The sequence below is a fragment of the Saccopteryx leptura genome, chromosome 13, assembly GCF_036850995.1.
Source record: "Saccopteryx leptura isolate mSacLep1 chromosome 13, mSacLep1_pri_phased_curated, whole genome shotgun sequence".
In the NCBI taxonomy this organism is placed as follows: domain Eukaryota; kingdom Metazoa; phylum Chordata; class Mammalia; order Chiroptera; family Emballonuridae; genus Saccopteryx; species Saccopteryx leptura.
Window position 1 is genome coordinate 16222099 of NC_089515.1, and position 15969 is coordinate 16238067.

Genomic DNA, 15969 nt, shown 5'->3' on the forward strand with positions numbered 1-15969 from the left:
AATTAGGGGATGTTTCAAAATGCATATGAAGCGGTAAAATATCCCCTACTTTTCGTGAACAGAATTAGGAGATATTTCAAAATGAATATGAAGTGATAAAATATCCCCTAGTTTTTATGAGCAGTGTCATTTCACAAGATCTTTACAACATCTTTCTGAGAGGGGCATTGTTAAACTCATTCTGAGGTTGAGAAAACTAAGGCACAGGTTACTCTGATGTGTCCAAGGCCACATTTATATAGTAAGCATCTGTGCCAAGAAAAAAAAAAGAATCCATGGAATTGTGCCTGTGACTAGATCAAGGATATCTTTAGACTCAGATGACTTTGCAAATCGATGTCACGCTGTCCTAGCAGAGGGGAGATAATTGGAAGCTCAGAGAAGTCGTTATGGTGAATTTGGTTTGGAGAAAAGCAACTCCTCTAATCCAGGGGGTTAGAAATGGCCCTCTGAGATGAGCCAGAACTAAGATTCAGTGATCCCATTTGGGAGATTTGCTACTGAAAGAAGATAAGTAGATAATAGCATACTGCTCACAAAAACTAGGGGTTATTTCAAAATGAATACGAAGTGATACAATATCCCCTCGTTTTTGTGAGCAGTGTAATTGGTCCTTCTTTTCCTCCTCTTACTTCAGATTGTCTCGGAGCTTCTCAAACTTTACTGCACTTAGTTAGGAATATACAAGAGTCTATAAATTGTAAACTCCCAGAGTAAATCTAATACTGGTTCACAGGGTCTGCACTGGGACCCTGGAATCTGTACTTTTAACTATCAGGAGAGACTGATGTAGGCGGTCCTCAGATTAAGCTTTGAGGGTTCGTGTTTATCCATTAGAAGCCTCTCCCTGGTGTCCTAAGACATGGACTGTGTCAGTTGTGAATAAACCCTCTTACAGTCATTAGCTCATTTATTCTAGAAAAGTTATAAGATTAATTCAACAGGTGATCATTATCATGAAATCAACATCATCAATCATCATCATCATCATCATCTCGCATGAGGAAGTGGCTCTCTTTGCCCAGGCATTGTGAAAGTGCTGGACTTGCATGATCTTGTTTAATCCTTACCATATCACTTAGGGAAAGATCCCATTATAGTTTAATTCCATTTTATCTATCAGGAGATGAAGGCATAGAGAGAGGAAGTAATATGTCCTAGGTCATACAACTAATAAGGAGTCTGAATTCCAACCCAGGCCACCTGCCTACACTTGAGTGGTTCCCATTTTTCTTATTTAACTAGTGGAGATGGATTCTGGGGCTGGAGGAGGGGTAGGTGAATGGGGTTATGTGCTTTACCCATGACCATAAAGTTAGTCAGTTGTGTCACTGGGTCAATTACCAGGGCCTTACTGACTCCCTGCCCTCTCCTCTTTCTGCAAGACCGCTGCTTCTAGATGTGTTAGGACAGATTCTGAAAAGAAAAGGTTTCGGCTAATTAATGGCACTGACTAGAGACCACGCTGTGGTCCTCAGGGACCCTGCACTATTATTTAAGCTTCCAGTATGAGTGGTCAGGAGGCTGAGTCTCTCTGAGTTTTGCACAGATCCAGGCATTAGACACTCCATGGCAGGTTCCAGGACAGATGCTGAGGCCCCACTTCGATCTAGGCTCTGTTTGGAGATTAAATGCCATGATGCCCACCCAATACTAGTTCTAACGTTCCTTGCCAGTGTGCTGGTGACGTGGCTTGAGGCTGCTAAACTCGTTGTGGGCTTCCAGGCTCCCTGGAATATCTCCCATCCATTCAGTGTGCAAAGGCTGGGGGCGGGCCTCCAGATTGCCATGGACAAGGTCAACTTGGAGTCAGCAGACCTTGGACACTTCAGCTGGGAGTTCACCTATACCAACTCAGCCTGCAGTGCCAAGGAGTCTCTTGCCATTTTCACCAACCAGGTCCAGAGAGAACAGATCACTGCCCTGTTTGGACCAGCATGCCCAGAAGCAGCAGAGGTACAGAACCTTCTAGAAACTCCGGCTGGGTTTCCATTGGGAGGGATGGTCTTGAAGATGATGGTACAGATTTGAATAATCTCTTGACAAGGATGGCATTATGAAAATAGTAACGGTGTAGGTTTGGGGAACCCTTTCTTTGAGATGTAATTTGATCATGTAATTTAGAACAGTTAATATGCTAGCCTTTCAAATCAATAATTTTTTTTTTTTCTTTTCTTTTTTCATTTTTCTGAAGCTTGGAAACAGGGAGAGACAGTCAGACAGACTCCCGCATGCGCCCGACCGGGATCCACCCGGCACGCCCACCAGGGGCGACGCTCTGCCCACCAGGGGGCGATGCTCTGCCCATCCTGGGCGTCGCCATGTTGCGACCAGAGCCACTCTAGCGCCTGAGGCAGAGGCCACAGAGCCATCCCCAGCGCCCGGGCCATCTTTGCTCCAATGGAGCCTTGGCTGCGGGAGGGGAAGAGAGAGACAGAGAGGAAAGCGCGGCGGAGGGGTGGAGAAGCAAATGGGCGCTTCTCCTGTGTGCCCTGGCCGGGAATCGAACCCGGGTCCTCCGCACGCTAGGCCGACGCTCTACCGCTGAGCCAACCGGCCAGGGCTCAAATCAATAATTTTAAGTTCATTCACGAAGCTGTTGATGTTTGCTAACAAACCTGCTGATCCTTTGGACTTGGTGCTGTTGCAGATAGACTCATTATTCTAGTGTTGTCAGCCACATGGCTCAGAAAAAGGAAGAAAATTAATGCTTGGTTTTTGATAGAGAAAATACCATTTGTTTCTGTACGTTTCCCTTTGATGTGTGCAATAAATTATTCAGTGATGGTCAAAGTAAGTGGAAAAGAAGGAAGTATGACAGAGTGTAATAAGCTAGGGCAAGAAAATGAGGGAAACCAATGCCTTGTATCTATTTGAATAATGGGATTTGCTTTGCGGAAGTCCTTGGGTATCACATGCTTAGGTATGGATGCAAAGCCTAAATAGGAAAGCCGATCACGGTGCTCACTCTCACAAATACTGCAGAGTATCACTTACGGATGGTGTGGAATTCAGTTCACATTTAAATTTGAACCTTGTTCTCTCCTGGAATTCCCATTCTTCAAAGTCAAGCTCAAATGCCATTGAACCTTTCTTCACCCCTCCATCCTCACCTCTACATCCCTAATTCCAAAATCAGAAGTAATTTCTTACCTTTCTAAACTCTTATAAATCTATTGTCTATAAATAGTGAAGGGTATATTTAATGCTATTGCTATTTTTATAGCTATTTTTATATGTCTTAGCCCCTGTAAAAGATCATAAATGCCTTTAACAGGAACAAGGTCTCTAACGTGCCTTATAAATACCAGGCTCCAAGTGAAAAATGAATAAGGAACACATTAAGAAAGAAACACTAAGAGAGTGAATAGTAGCTATAAGTGTGGGCTCTGGAATCCATCTTCCTGTATTCCAATCCTGCTTCATTATTTGCTGGCTTTGTAACTTATATCTCCGTGTCCCTTTGTTTTCATCTATAAAGTGGGGTAGTGATAATAACAACCTCATAGAGATGTTTTAAGAATTGAGATGATATAGATAAGCTCTTAGCACAGCACTTGGTACATAATAAGCTCTCAATATATGCTCACTATCGTTACTCTTATAATCTGAGGTCTTGCATCCTCACATTGGACACAAAACATTAACATCAATATTTCAAAAGACAGGCTCCAGCATGACCCATCAAGTCACTGAATTCAAAATTTATGCTGATACCTTACAGTGGGGTTTGAGTGTAGCATCAACTCAAGTATGAGAAGACATCCTTTCGGTTACTTTCAAGGTGATTGGTTTGCTGGCCTCTGAGTGGAATATCCCCCTGTTTGACTTTGTTGGACAAACAGTCAAACTGGAGAAGGACATCTTGTACGACACCTATGTGAAACTTGTGTCACCTCTGCGTGAAATTGGCTACGTGCTCCAGAAAGGTCTCCGGTACCTGGGCTGGAAACACATCGGGATGTTCGGAGGTGACTCTGAGGCTTCCTCCTGGAATAGAGTGGATGAGCTTTGGAGGGCTGTGGAGAATGAACTCCAATCCCATTTCACCATCACTGCCAGAGTCAGATACACCAGCAATGACCCAGACCTCCTGCGAGAGAATCTCAGGAACCTGTCAGAAATTGCCAGGGGTAAGTATACAAGAGTCTTCTGTTGTTCATGTTTGGGGAGACAGATAGGAAAAGCAAATCGAAAGTCTCCATTTTTCTGTGGGTATAAAAAGTGGATGGAAACGCTACAAAATGAACGATACGTAAAAACAATTTTCCTTTTTTGTCGACGTCACCAACGACGACAACAACAACAAATTTTAATCTAAAGTGGAATTCTGTATGCAGTAGTGTTATGATTCACTGAATAAATTCTGGAAGCATCTTCCAGGTGGACTGGGCCTTAGACCTGGGCTGTTGTTCAGAGCACAGGCGCTGGAGACAGACAGCCTAAGTTTGAAACCAGCCTCTTAATACGGTCTAGCTGTATCCTCAGGACAAATACCTTAACCTCTCTGTGCCTCAAATACCTTATATAGAAAATGAAGATACTCATCCTGCCTACCTCATAAAAAAGTGAGGGTTACATAAGGTCATGTTTGTCAAGTCCTTAGGACTTAGCACTGTGTATGGACATAGTAATTGGTCAATGATAACAATTATTTTTGTTGTGGAGTTCCTAGCCTTTCTGTTCTTCAATAAACTAAGCCTTCTGGCCTTGGTACTTTGGGACCAGCTGATCCTTGGCCTGGAGTGCCACCTGCAACCCCACTGTACCCCATGATTCACTGGTACAGTAACAGCTTGCGAGGGCAGGGGCCTTCTGTCTTGCTTGTTACCATATCCTAAATTTAGGACAGTGCCTGGCACATGGTGGGAGTCCAGATAAATAGATTACAATTACCTCTTTAAAGAATCTCACTATTCCATTTGTGTGTCCACAAAATGCAGGGTGACATGTTGGAACAAAAGAAAGGCACTGTGGCCTACTCCTTACCCTCCCCCAACCCAATTCAAAAAGTCTGAAAGCTCTTGGTTCTAAGTCCTCCTTCAACTCCTCCTAACTGTGTGGCTGATCCTAAACAAGCCAGATTTGTAGTTCTGAGCCAATTCAACAGAGAAACGAGAGCACAGGAGTAGGCTGAACCTCCTTTGACTTGCATTTGGGAGAGAGCTGCAGTGAGGACTTGGGTTCCGGAAGGCCCGCCTCCCAGGGACGCTGCTGGGGGCACACTCCAGAACAGTTTCAGCATTCCTCTCTCAGAAAGCATGCTCAGGAAAAGAAAAAGTCCCTGTCTCAGCTGGAGCAGTTTCAGGGTAGACTTTAAAAAGCACAGGCACACAGGCACGTGATCCTGTGCGACTGACTCTTTTCTTTTTATTCTTTTCCTCATATAGTTATCATCTTAATCTGCAGCTCGGAGGATGCAAGAGTTATTCTGCTGGCTGCAGAGAACCTGGGACTCCACACGGGAGAATATGTTTTCATCGTTTTGCAGCAGCTGGAGGTGGGTGGCCCCTGCGCTGAAAGGTAACTAGGGCGTGCCAGATGCCTTAGCTCACTGAAGATGGGCCACGGTCCTAAGAGGCAGGCACTGCTGTGTCCTCATCTCGAGGCTGGGAGACTGGGACTGAGCTGGAAGAACTTACCCAGAGTTCTCTTGCCTAGTTAGTGAGAGGTTGAATCAGGTCTTGAACTCGGATGTTGGCTCTGGAACTGGCCCTCGGTAGTCTGTCAGGAAATGCCAGCTGAGGAGGAACTGTCACTCTTGTCATGGTGCTGAGATTCCCAAAGGACTCCCAAACACAAGTGGCTCTCACTTCCTCTTCTTCTGTGGCTACCTCCCTGTGTCCCTGTTGGAGTCCTGAAAAGGTCTGAAGAGGCCAACATACTCGTCCAATGAGGCCATTCTTGGGTGATTTGGTTCTTTTTAAAAAATTGATTGATTTCAAAGAGAGAAAGAGAAGCATTCATTTGTTCCACTTAGTTGTGATTTTATCAGTCATTTCCCCTATGTGCCCTGACTGGAGATTGAACCTGCAACCTTGCAGTTTTGGGGTGACACTCCAACCAACTGAGCACACTAGCCAAAACCTGATTTGTTTCTTTTGGTCATGATAGGACTGGCTGAAATGTACCACGTGGCTCCTGTGAGGAATGGGTTACACATTCTGCGTGCAGTGTTGCATTAATAATCTCGAAAGCCTTGTAAGGCAGATATGATCAGCATTCCAACTCACAGATAGAAAACCAAGGCTTAGAGAAGTAAGGTATCTTATCCAAGACCTCAGAGCTCCTGAGTAGCATAGCTGGTCTTCCAAACCGGGCTTTGTGGGCTCTGGGACTGATCCCTTTGCCTCAACAGTCTGCCTTAAGGAGTATTTACTGAGTCACAGGTCCTACTGTGAGCACTTGATATGCTGAAACTCACCTCAGCTCCCACCACCCTGTGGGGAGATTCTTTTCTTTTTCCTGTTTTGTAGAGGAAACTGAGGCCCTGAGAGGGAAAATAACTTGCCAAAGGCCACATCACTAGTCGGAGGGAGAGCTGGTATTCTAATCTGGGAAGCAGGCCTCAGAGTCTTATATATATAATCACCACTCTACACCAGCAGGTTTCTGGAAGAAGTCACATGCATTGAAAGATGGATACATTGTATAATTTTTCCAGCAGTTTTATCTTTCTAAAATGAGATTTTTAAAAATGATCCGAAGAGATTGAATGGGGCAAAATGAAGTAACGGAAGATGTATATCAGTGTTCCATATTTTTTAAATCTTTTTTTATTTTACTGGTCAATTAGAGTTGGCATTCAATATTATTTTATATTAGTTTCAGGTCTATAGCATAAAGGTTAGACAATTATATAATTAATGAAGTGACCCCGCTGATAATTCTAGTACCCATCTGGCATCATACGTAGTTATGACAATATTATTGGCTATATTCCCTACGCTGCACTTTACATCCCCATTGGAATATTTACTCTAGTTCTTTGAAATATGCCATTGTTATCTTGATAGGAGTTGCACTGAGTCTATAGATTGCTCTGGGTCAGTGGTTGGCAAACTCATTAGTCAGGAGCCAAATATCAACAGTACAACAATTGAAATTTCTTTTGAGAGCCACATTTTTTAAGCTTAATCTATATAGGTAGGTACATTCCTTATCGAGGTAGCGCCCGCATGTGGTGTTTTGTGGAAGAGCCGCACTCAAGGGGCCAAAGAGCCGCATGTAGCTCGCGAGCTGCAGTTTGCCGACCAGGGCTCTAGGTCATTTGATATTTTAACAACATTAATTCTTTCTATCCATGTGCCACCATTGGTCAGGCAACAGTCCTAACTTTTTCAAATTTTTATCACCCATTGTTGAAAGATAAGTTTTCTATATCTTAACTGTTTGCTGGCAGCTCAATTTTACTTGTGTTTTTTTTGTTGTTGTTGTTTGTTTGTTTACTGGCTTTCTTCCCAGCTAGAAAATGTGGACCTTGTAAGGCAGGCCTTCCGGAGTCATGGTGTTCCCCAGATTTAGAACGCAGAGAGTCAAATTCGACCTTGATTTGACACACTTCTGTTGTTCAGGTTATTTTCTACAGAATTACAATGACTTCATTATATTTCAGGACAGTTTTTGGAAGGAAGTATTAACAAATCAGAAGGGGACGTACTTCCCCACCATCTATGAGTCTGTGCTACTCGTCGCCCTCAGCTCCTACGGAGAAGGTCCTGGTGATGAAGGCTTTCAACGACGAGTCTACCGCAGGCTGAGGGGGCCACCCTTCCACAGCTCCATCTCTGCAGAAGAGCAGGTCTGGGACAGGGTCTCACTGCACACGACCCTGCTCTCCCTTCCTTGAGGATATTTGTGTTTTGCTTTAATATCCTCTCTCTATTTCTCCTTTTCTTTGCCCACCCCCATAACACACACACACACTCACTTACTCACACATGCACACACATACTTCCTCATCCCCCAGTGCTGAGAGGAAACAGTGGTCTGATGCAATGTTGTGACGTGTGTACCCTGGGACCACAGAAAGGGGGAGAGACCAGGAGGCTTTTGGAGTCAGAGACTGGGGCTCCATCCTAGTTCTGCTATTTACTATCTGTGAGACCTTGTGGTGAATTGCTTAACCTCCCTATAGCTCAGCCTCTTCACCTGAAAAATGAAACTGATTATGACATCGGCCTCTGGCCTGTGGTTTTGAGTATCTAATAGCGTAGCACATGGAAGTCAGAGGACAGAAACCAGTGGTACTCAGACCATGACGTGTTCCATTCCAAGCAGGAAGCCAGGATTGAAGACCAGAATGGAGCAGTCAGAAATGTGGAGCTAGAACAGGTCCAGGCAAGCAGCTGGTCTGGAACAGGGAGAAGACAGTCAGAAGAGAGGGTCAGCCTGTGGTAGTCCCAGTGTGTGGGGGATGAGGGGACAAATGTCTGATACCCACAGAAAATTCGTTACACAGAAACCGTGGGGCAGAGCTGGAGCTACTTCCAATGACAGGCCACTGATAACAGGGGTTCCATTAGGAACAAGGCGTCAAACTGTGGATCCCAACACACAAAGAAATATGATCGGTCAATGAATACTTGAAGAGTGATCTACTAAGCGCCAGCTCTGTACCAGCTTCTATGGGGACAACAAGTGCCTAGCATAGACGAGAACAGGTATTGAAGACCTACTATGTGCCAGGTTGCGCAATAGGTAGTCAACACATCCTGCCTCATTTAATTATTTCTATACTCACCAGGACAGTGGCTTTATTCTTATTTTATAAATGAGGAAACTGAAATTCAGAGAGGTTATGGAATTTACCCCAAATCTCACTGCCAGTACGTAGAAGGTCCAGCCTGGCTTCAAATCACCCTCTTTCTTTTTTTCATTTTTTTTTTCTTTTTTGTATTTTTCTGAAGCTGGAAACGGGGAGAGACAGTCAGACAGACTCCCGCATGCGCCCGACCGGGATCGACCCGGCACGCCCACCAGGGGCGACGCTCTGCCCACCAGGGGGCGATGCTCTGCCCCTCTGGGGCGTCACTCTGCCGCAACCAGAGCCACTCTAGTGCCTGGGGCAGAGGCCAAGGAGCCATCCCCAGCACCCGGGCCATCTTTGCTCCAATGGAGCCTTGGCTGCTGGAGGGGAAGTGAGAGACAGAGAGGAAGGAGGGGGAGGGGGTGGAGAAGCAGATGGGTGCTTCTCCTGTGTGCCCTGGCCGGGAATCGAACCCAGGTCCCCCGCACACCAGGCCGATGCTCTACCGCTGAGCCAACTGGCCAGGGCCTCCAATCACCCTCTTTCAATTAAACCATATTCTCGCACTCCTGTGGAGCTATTTCCAACCTGAAGGCTCATGCAATCTAGTTGGGAAAATGCGGCCTAACGAGGAAAATAAAGACTGTGATATCTAGGTTTATTAGCCCAGGCCCAGGCACACAGAGGGCTCGCTCCTCATTGAGAACGTCTGCTTCACCGTTAAGAGGATGGAGACAATGTCCTCCTGACAGAGCCATGGGCTGTGACTCAGGAGGCCATGGGCCTTTTTAAACCCTGTCTTTGCTTCTCTCCTTGAAGGTGAGCCCTTACTCTGCCTACCTTCATGACTCGGTCTTGCTCTATGCTCAGACCGTGAAATTCATGGTAAAGGCCGGACGAGACTTCCGGGATGGGCGGCAGCTGATCAGCACCCTGAAGGGTTTTAATCGGACCATGTTGCGGGGTAAGTGGCTTGATGGTGTGTGGGTTTTCAGAACTCAGGCCTGACATTCCAGTCAGCGGGGTTCTGAGATGCTGAGTATGTGGTTTAAGGCCTCTTTCCAGGCCTGCCTCACACTGAGTTATAGAATTCCTCTTTCTCATGGAGATTGGGTCTTCCGGTACACGTGGTTGAGACCTCTCAGCTGCCCTGGTCTACTTTTCTGGCTCTGTTCAAAAGGCTGCCTGGACCAGTGAGAGGGCTTCTGTGGCTTTTTATCCCCTTCCCCCTCTCCCAGTCTCTCCCACAGCTCCTTTCAAACTGGTCCATCAAGAATAAAACTCCAGAGAGTGGGGACTGCCTCCTGGGGTCACTTCCATGATCCTTCTCATCCCGTCTCTCCCTGATGGGTCACTGAGCCTCATTCATGACTCTCAGCCACTAAAGATGGGGCCAATCCTACTGGGCTCTCCTTGCCAGGCTGAGTATAGGCTTGGAGAATAGGCTTGGTGAACTGTTTTTGGAATTACCCTGGGAGCTGACTCACCACTGTCGTGTGTCTGTACGCCACTTTTCTCATTTGTTAGACAGAGAGAATACCTCCTGTCACACGGAATATACAAGTCAGCTTTTACTGAGGGCTCCTCTTTTTGAAAACATTTTTATTGAATTTATTGGGATGACATTGGTTAATACAATTATATAGGTTTCAGGTGTACAATTCTAGAATACACCATCTGTGTATTGTATCATGTGATCACCACCCAAAGTCAAGTCTCCTTCCTTCACCATTTATCACCCCTTTTCCCTCCTCCACCCCCTCCCACCCCCTTTCCCTCTGGTAGTCACCATACTGTTGTTTGTGTCTAGGAGTATTTTTTTCTTTGCTTAATCCCTTTACCTTTTCATTCAGCCCATAGGCCCCCTCCCCTCAGTCTCTGTCAGTCTGTTCTCTGTATCTATAAGTCTGCTTCTATTTTGTTTGTTTATTTTGTTCATTAGATTTCATATATCAGTGAAATCATATGGTACTTGCCTTTCTCTGCTGGCTTATTTCATTTAGCATAGTACTCTCCAGGTCCATCCATGCTGTCGAAAAGGATAAGATTTCCTTTATTCATATAGTGGAGTGGTATTTCATTGTGTGAATGTACCATAGCTTTTTTATCCCCTCATCTACTGATGGGCACCTGGGCTGCTTCTAAATCTTGGCTATTGTAAATAATGCTGCAGTGAACATAGGGGTGTGTATATCTTTTTGAATTAATGTTTTGCATTGCTTAGCTATATTCCCAGAAGCAGAATTCCTGGGTCATAAGGCAGTTCCATTTTTATTTTTTTATTTTTTTGAGGTAACTCCATACTGCTTTCCACAGTGGCTGCACCAATCTGAATTCCCACCAATAGTGCACGAGGGTTTCCTTTTCTCCACATCCTCACCAACATTTGTTTGTTGTTGTCTTCTACTAATTTTGGGTTTCTTTTTTTTTTTTTTTTACAGAGACAGAGAGTCAGAGAGAGAGAGAGATAGGGACAGACAGATAGGAACGGAGAGAGATGAGAAGCATCAATCATCAGTTTTTCATTGCGACACCTTAGTGGTTCATTGATTGCTTTCTCATATGTGCCTTGACCGCGGGCCTTCAGCGGACTGAGTAACGCCTTGCTCGAGCCAGCGACCTTAGGTCCACGCTGGTGAGCTTTGCTCAAACCAGATGAGCCTGCACTCAAGCTGGTGACCTCGGGGTCTCAAACCTGGGTCCTCTGCATCCCAGTCCGATGCTCTATCCACTGCGCCACTGCTTGGTCAGGCATGGGTTTTGTTTGTTGTTCTTGTTCTAGTTCCTTTCAGTGTAAAGTTAGATTGTTTCTTTGATTTTTTTTGTTTCTTGAGATAGGCCAATAATGCTATGAATTTCCTTCTTAAAACTGCTTTCACTGTGTTTCATTAATTTTGGTTGTTGTGTTCTCATTTTTATTTGTTTCAAGGTATAGATTTGTTTCTTGATCTCATTGTTAGCCTATTCATTGTCTAGTAACATGTTATTTAGGCTCTATGTGTTTGTGTGCTTCTTGCTTTCTTTCCTGTGTTTGATTTCTAGTTTCACACTATTATGGTCAGAGAAAATGCTTGATATGATTTCAATTTTCTTAAATTGATTGAGACTTATTTGGTATCCTAACATGTGGTCTATCCTAGAAAATTTTCCAGGTACACTGGAGAAGAGTATATATTCTGCTGCTTTGGGATGAAATGCTCTGAAAATGTTGATTAAATCCATCTGATCTACTGTATCATTTAAGGCCACTGTTTTCTTCTTGATTTTCTGTCTGAAAGATCTATCCATTGATGTCAATGGGGTGTTAAACTCTTTTACTATGAATGTATAACTGTCAGTCTCTTTCTTTATGTCCATCAATATTTGCTTTATATATTTAGGTGTTCCAGTGTTGGCTTCATAAATGTTTACAAGGGTTATATGTTTTCATTGGATTGCTTCCTTTATCACGTATGTAGTATCCTTCTTTGTCTCTTACTGTGGCCTTTGTTTTAAAGTCTACTTTGTCTAAGTATTGCTATTTCAGTTGTTTTTTTTATTTTCATTTGTATGAAATATTTTTTCTAATCCTTTATTTTTGTCTGTGTGTATCTTTCATTCTAAGGTGGGTCTCTTGTAGACAGCTTATATATAGGTCTTATTTTCTTATCTGTTCTGCTACCCTACATATTTTGATTGGAGAATTTAAGCCATTTACATTTAAAGTGATTATTGATAGGACCGTATGTATTGCTATTTTATCCTGTTAACTATGTTCCTGTGTTTTGTTTTCTTATTCTCTTTCTCCTTCTTTTTCTCCTTCTCTTTCTCCTCCTCCTCCTTCTCTTCATACTCCTCCTCTTCCTCTTCCTCTTCCTTCTTCAAAAAGATCCTTTAACATTTCTTGTGAAAGGGTTTGGTGGTAATAGACTCCTTTAGCTTTTTCTTGTCTGGGAAACTCTTTGTTTCTCCTTCAATTTTAAAGGGACAGCCTTGCTGTGCAAAGTAGTCTTGATTATAGGTCCTTGATTTCCATCACTTTGAATATTTCATGCTAGTTTCTGTGGCCTAAAATGTTTCTGTTGAGAAATCAGCTAGATGTCTTATGGGAGCTCCCTTGTAGGTAACTAACTGTTTTAATTTTGTGGCTTTTAAGATCCTCTCTTTGTCTTGAATTTTTGCCATGTAAATTATGATGTGTCTTGATGTGGGCCTCTTAGGATTTATCTTGTTTGGGACTGTGTATTTTCTGGACTTGTGTGTCTCTTTTCTTTACCAGGTAAGAAAAGCTTTTTAATCATTATTTCTTCAAACAGATTTTTTTTTTTTTTTTTTTACAGAGACAGAGAGAGAGTCAGAGAGAGGGATAGACAGGGACAGACAGACAGGAACGGAGAGATGAGAAGCATCAATCATTAGTTTTTCTTGCGCATTGCGACACCTTAGTTGTTCATCGACTGCTTTCTCATATGTGCCTTGATCGCGGGCCTTCAGCAGACCGAGCAACCCCCTGCTGGAGCCGGCAGCCTTGGGTCCAAGCTGGCGAGCCCCTGCTCAAACCAGATGAGCCTGCGCTCAAGCCGGCGACCATGGGGTCTCGAACCTGGGTCCTCGGCATCGTAGTCCGACGCTCTATCCACTGTGCCACCGCCCGATCAGGCTCTTCAAACAGATTTTTGATCCCTTGGTCTCTTCTGGTGCCCCTATGATGCAGATGTTGTTATGCTTCGTGTTGTCCCAAAGGTCCCTTAAACTGCCTCTCTCTCTATCTCTCTCTATGTGTATATATATGCTCTGATTCTGAATTTTTTGCTACTTCATCTTCTAAATTGCTAATTTGATCCTCTGCTTCATGCAACCTACAGTTTATTCCTTCTAGTGTAGTCTTTTTTTTTTTTGTATTTTTTTCTGAAGTTGGAAACAGGGAGGCAGTCAGACAGACTCCTGCATGCGCCTGACCGGGATCCACCCGGCATGCCCACCAGGGGGCGATGCTCTGCCCATCTGGGGCGTTGCTCTGTTGCAACCAGAGCCATTCTAGCACCTGAGGCAGAGGCCATAGAGCCATCCTCAGCATCCGGGCCAACTTTGCTCCAATGGAGCCTTGGCTGCAGGAGGGGAAGAGAGAGACAGAGAGGAAGGAGAGGGGGAGGGGTGGAGAAGCAGATGGGCACTTCTCCTGTGTGCCCTGGCCAGGAATCGAACCTGGGACTCCTGCACGCCAGGCCAACACTCTACCACTGAGCCAATCGGCCAGGGCCTTCTAGTGTAGTCTTCATTTCAGATCTTGTATTCTTAATTTCTTACTGGTTCTTTCTTTATGGCTTCTTTGTCTTTTTTTATGCTTGCTATCTCTTTGTTGAAGTTATCACTAAGTTCCTTGTGTATCTTTATGACCATTTTTTTTTTTTTGAATTCTATATCTGGTAAATTCCTTGCCTCCATTTCATTTAGCTGCTTTTTGGAGATTTCTCCTGTGCTTTCATTTGGGATATGTTTCTCCGTCTCGTCTTTTGCCTGCTTCTTTGTGTTTGTTTCTATGTATTAAGTAGATCTGCTATAACATCCAGTCTTGGTAGGGTGGACTTATGTAGTAGATATCCCATAGGACCCAGTGGTAAAGTCTCCTTGGTGAACTGAGCTGGGGTCTCCAAGAATGCCCCTAATGTGGGTTATGTGGGCCCTCCTGTTGTAATTGAAATGTGATTTCTGTTTGTCCGTTCATGCACGGGGTTGACACCCAGGCTGGTTGACTGGGAGGATTGATCTGTACTTTAGTATATGAGCTGCTGTGCAGGTGCTGAGCACAGAAAACGAAAGTCGCCTCAGCAAGATCTGGTGCCTGCCGAGATCTCCCTTTGGACATGCTGCTTGTGAAGCTAATTGGATCCTGCTATGACGCTGTCTGGAGCTGGCCGCTGTGTGTATTGGTTTGGGGGCCTCTTGTGAGGGACTCTGGTGCAGGCCAATGGCAGGCACTGCCTGTGCCTGACCCTGGACAACTGTTCAGAACTATAAAATGACCCACAGTTTGTGGCTGCCCTGTTGGGTCTGGGGTTACGTGGGAAAGACCAAGCCACATGCCAAAGCCAGCTTTTATTAGCACCAGGCCTGGGGGGCAGGTCATTCAAAGTACCAACGCATCCCCAGATACGCCTTCACCCGCCTCAGCCTGTCTGCTTCCTGTTAGGCTCAGTGACGGAAGAAGCCTCTGGTGGTCCTCGAGTTGCACGAGGTAGGTTCTCAGTGAGTCACCAGGTAGAAGCAAGTGGTATTTACCAGACTTATACAGTTTCAAACTCAGCACCAGGACTGACTGTGAGGCCACTCAGCAAATGTCCCAGGGTATGCCAAGTCTAGCTACCTCTCACTGGGTGCTCACACATGTTTGTGGTAGGTGGAGTCTCAGGGAGTCATTAAAGTGATGCCAACAGAGTTTATCAGGCCCCAAACAGTCCAGGATTTGGGTCTGCACTATTGGGGCATGTGAGGGAAAAATGGCCACTGTTCTAGAGCCACACAACTCAGTCCATCCAAGATTCTGCCAGGAACCTAATTACAGCAGGGTGTAGACCCCCCTTGATTGAGAGGGTGGAGCTAATGGATCTCCCGTGAAGGGGAGGTATCGGTCTGGCTTGGAGTAATCTAGGAAAAGTGGTCCCCCACCCTGAGCTATACAACTCTGTCTGTCTGGATTCTGCCCAGACCTTGGCAGGGCAAAGCCACTAGAAGTAGGGAGGGTGGGGCCACTGGGAGCCAGGAGAATAGGGCTAGCAGATCTCCTGTGAGGGGGAGCACCAGTCATATTCATGGGAAAGTGGGGGGATGGCCTCCATACTAAAGACACACGACTCAGTCACTGATACCCCCCAGCCTATCCACTGCAGCCCAAGAAACGGACTCCTTAGCAGGGTGCAAGCTTAGCAGGGTGCAGCTTCAGGTGGTCCAGGGGATGGACCTACTGCATTCCTCAGGCCAATGCCACATGGAGAGGAGGGCTCCACCCGAGATAGATGGCGTCTGTAGTGTGGGAGAGACTCAGCACAGGTATCCTGGCAGCTGTCTCTGTTTCTTGTGTTCATTTCTGCCATTGTATCCTTCAGCTTTATCCCCAGAGCCACACACCCCAGTTTCTGCTCGTGTGATTTGCCCGCTCTGCCAGAGCCCAGGGTGAATAACAGAAAATATATAAAATTTTGTGCATTGACCCTTTAAGAGGGCACCTTCGTCTCTAGCAGACT

General features: G+C 45.1%; 1 protein-coding gene across 1 annotated transcript in view; it reads left to right on the plus strand.

Moving 5' to 3' along the window:
• The first annotated feature begins 1742 nt into the window (after nucleotides 1–1742).
• The window catches only part of LOC136384492 (guanylate cyclase 2G-like), a 49388-nt gene continuing 35161 nt past the window's right edge, over nucleotides 1743–15969 (plus strand). Inside the window, exons 1-5 of the mRNA XM_066354723.1 lie at nucleotides 1743–1956; nucleotides 3785–4133; nucleotides 5391–5500; nucleotides 7616–7801; nucleotides 9569–9713. Of these exons, the coding sequence (XP_066210820.1) occupies nucleotides 1789–1956; nucleotides 3785–4133; nucleotides 5391–5500; nucleotides 7616–7801; nucleotides 9569–9713 (958 nt within the window). The 5' untranslated portion in view covers nucleotides 1743–1788. The remainder of the gene's footprint in view (nucleotides 1957–3784; nucleotides 4134–5390; nucleotides 5501–7615; nucleotides 7802–9568; nucleotides 9714–15969) is intronic.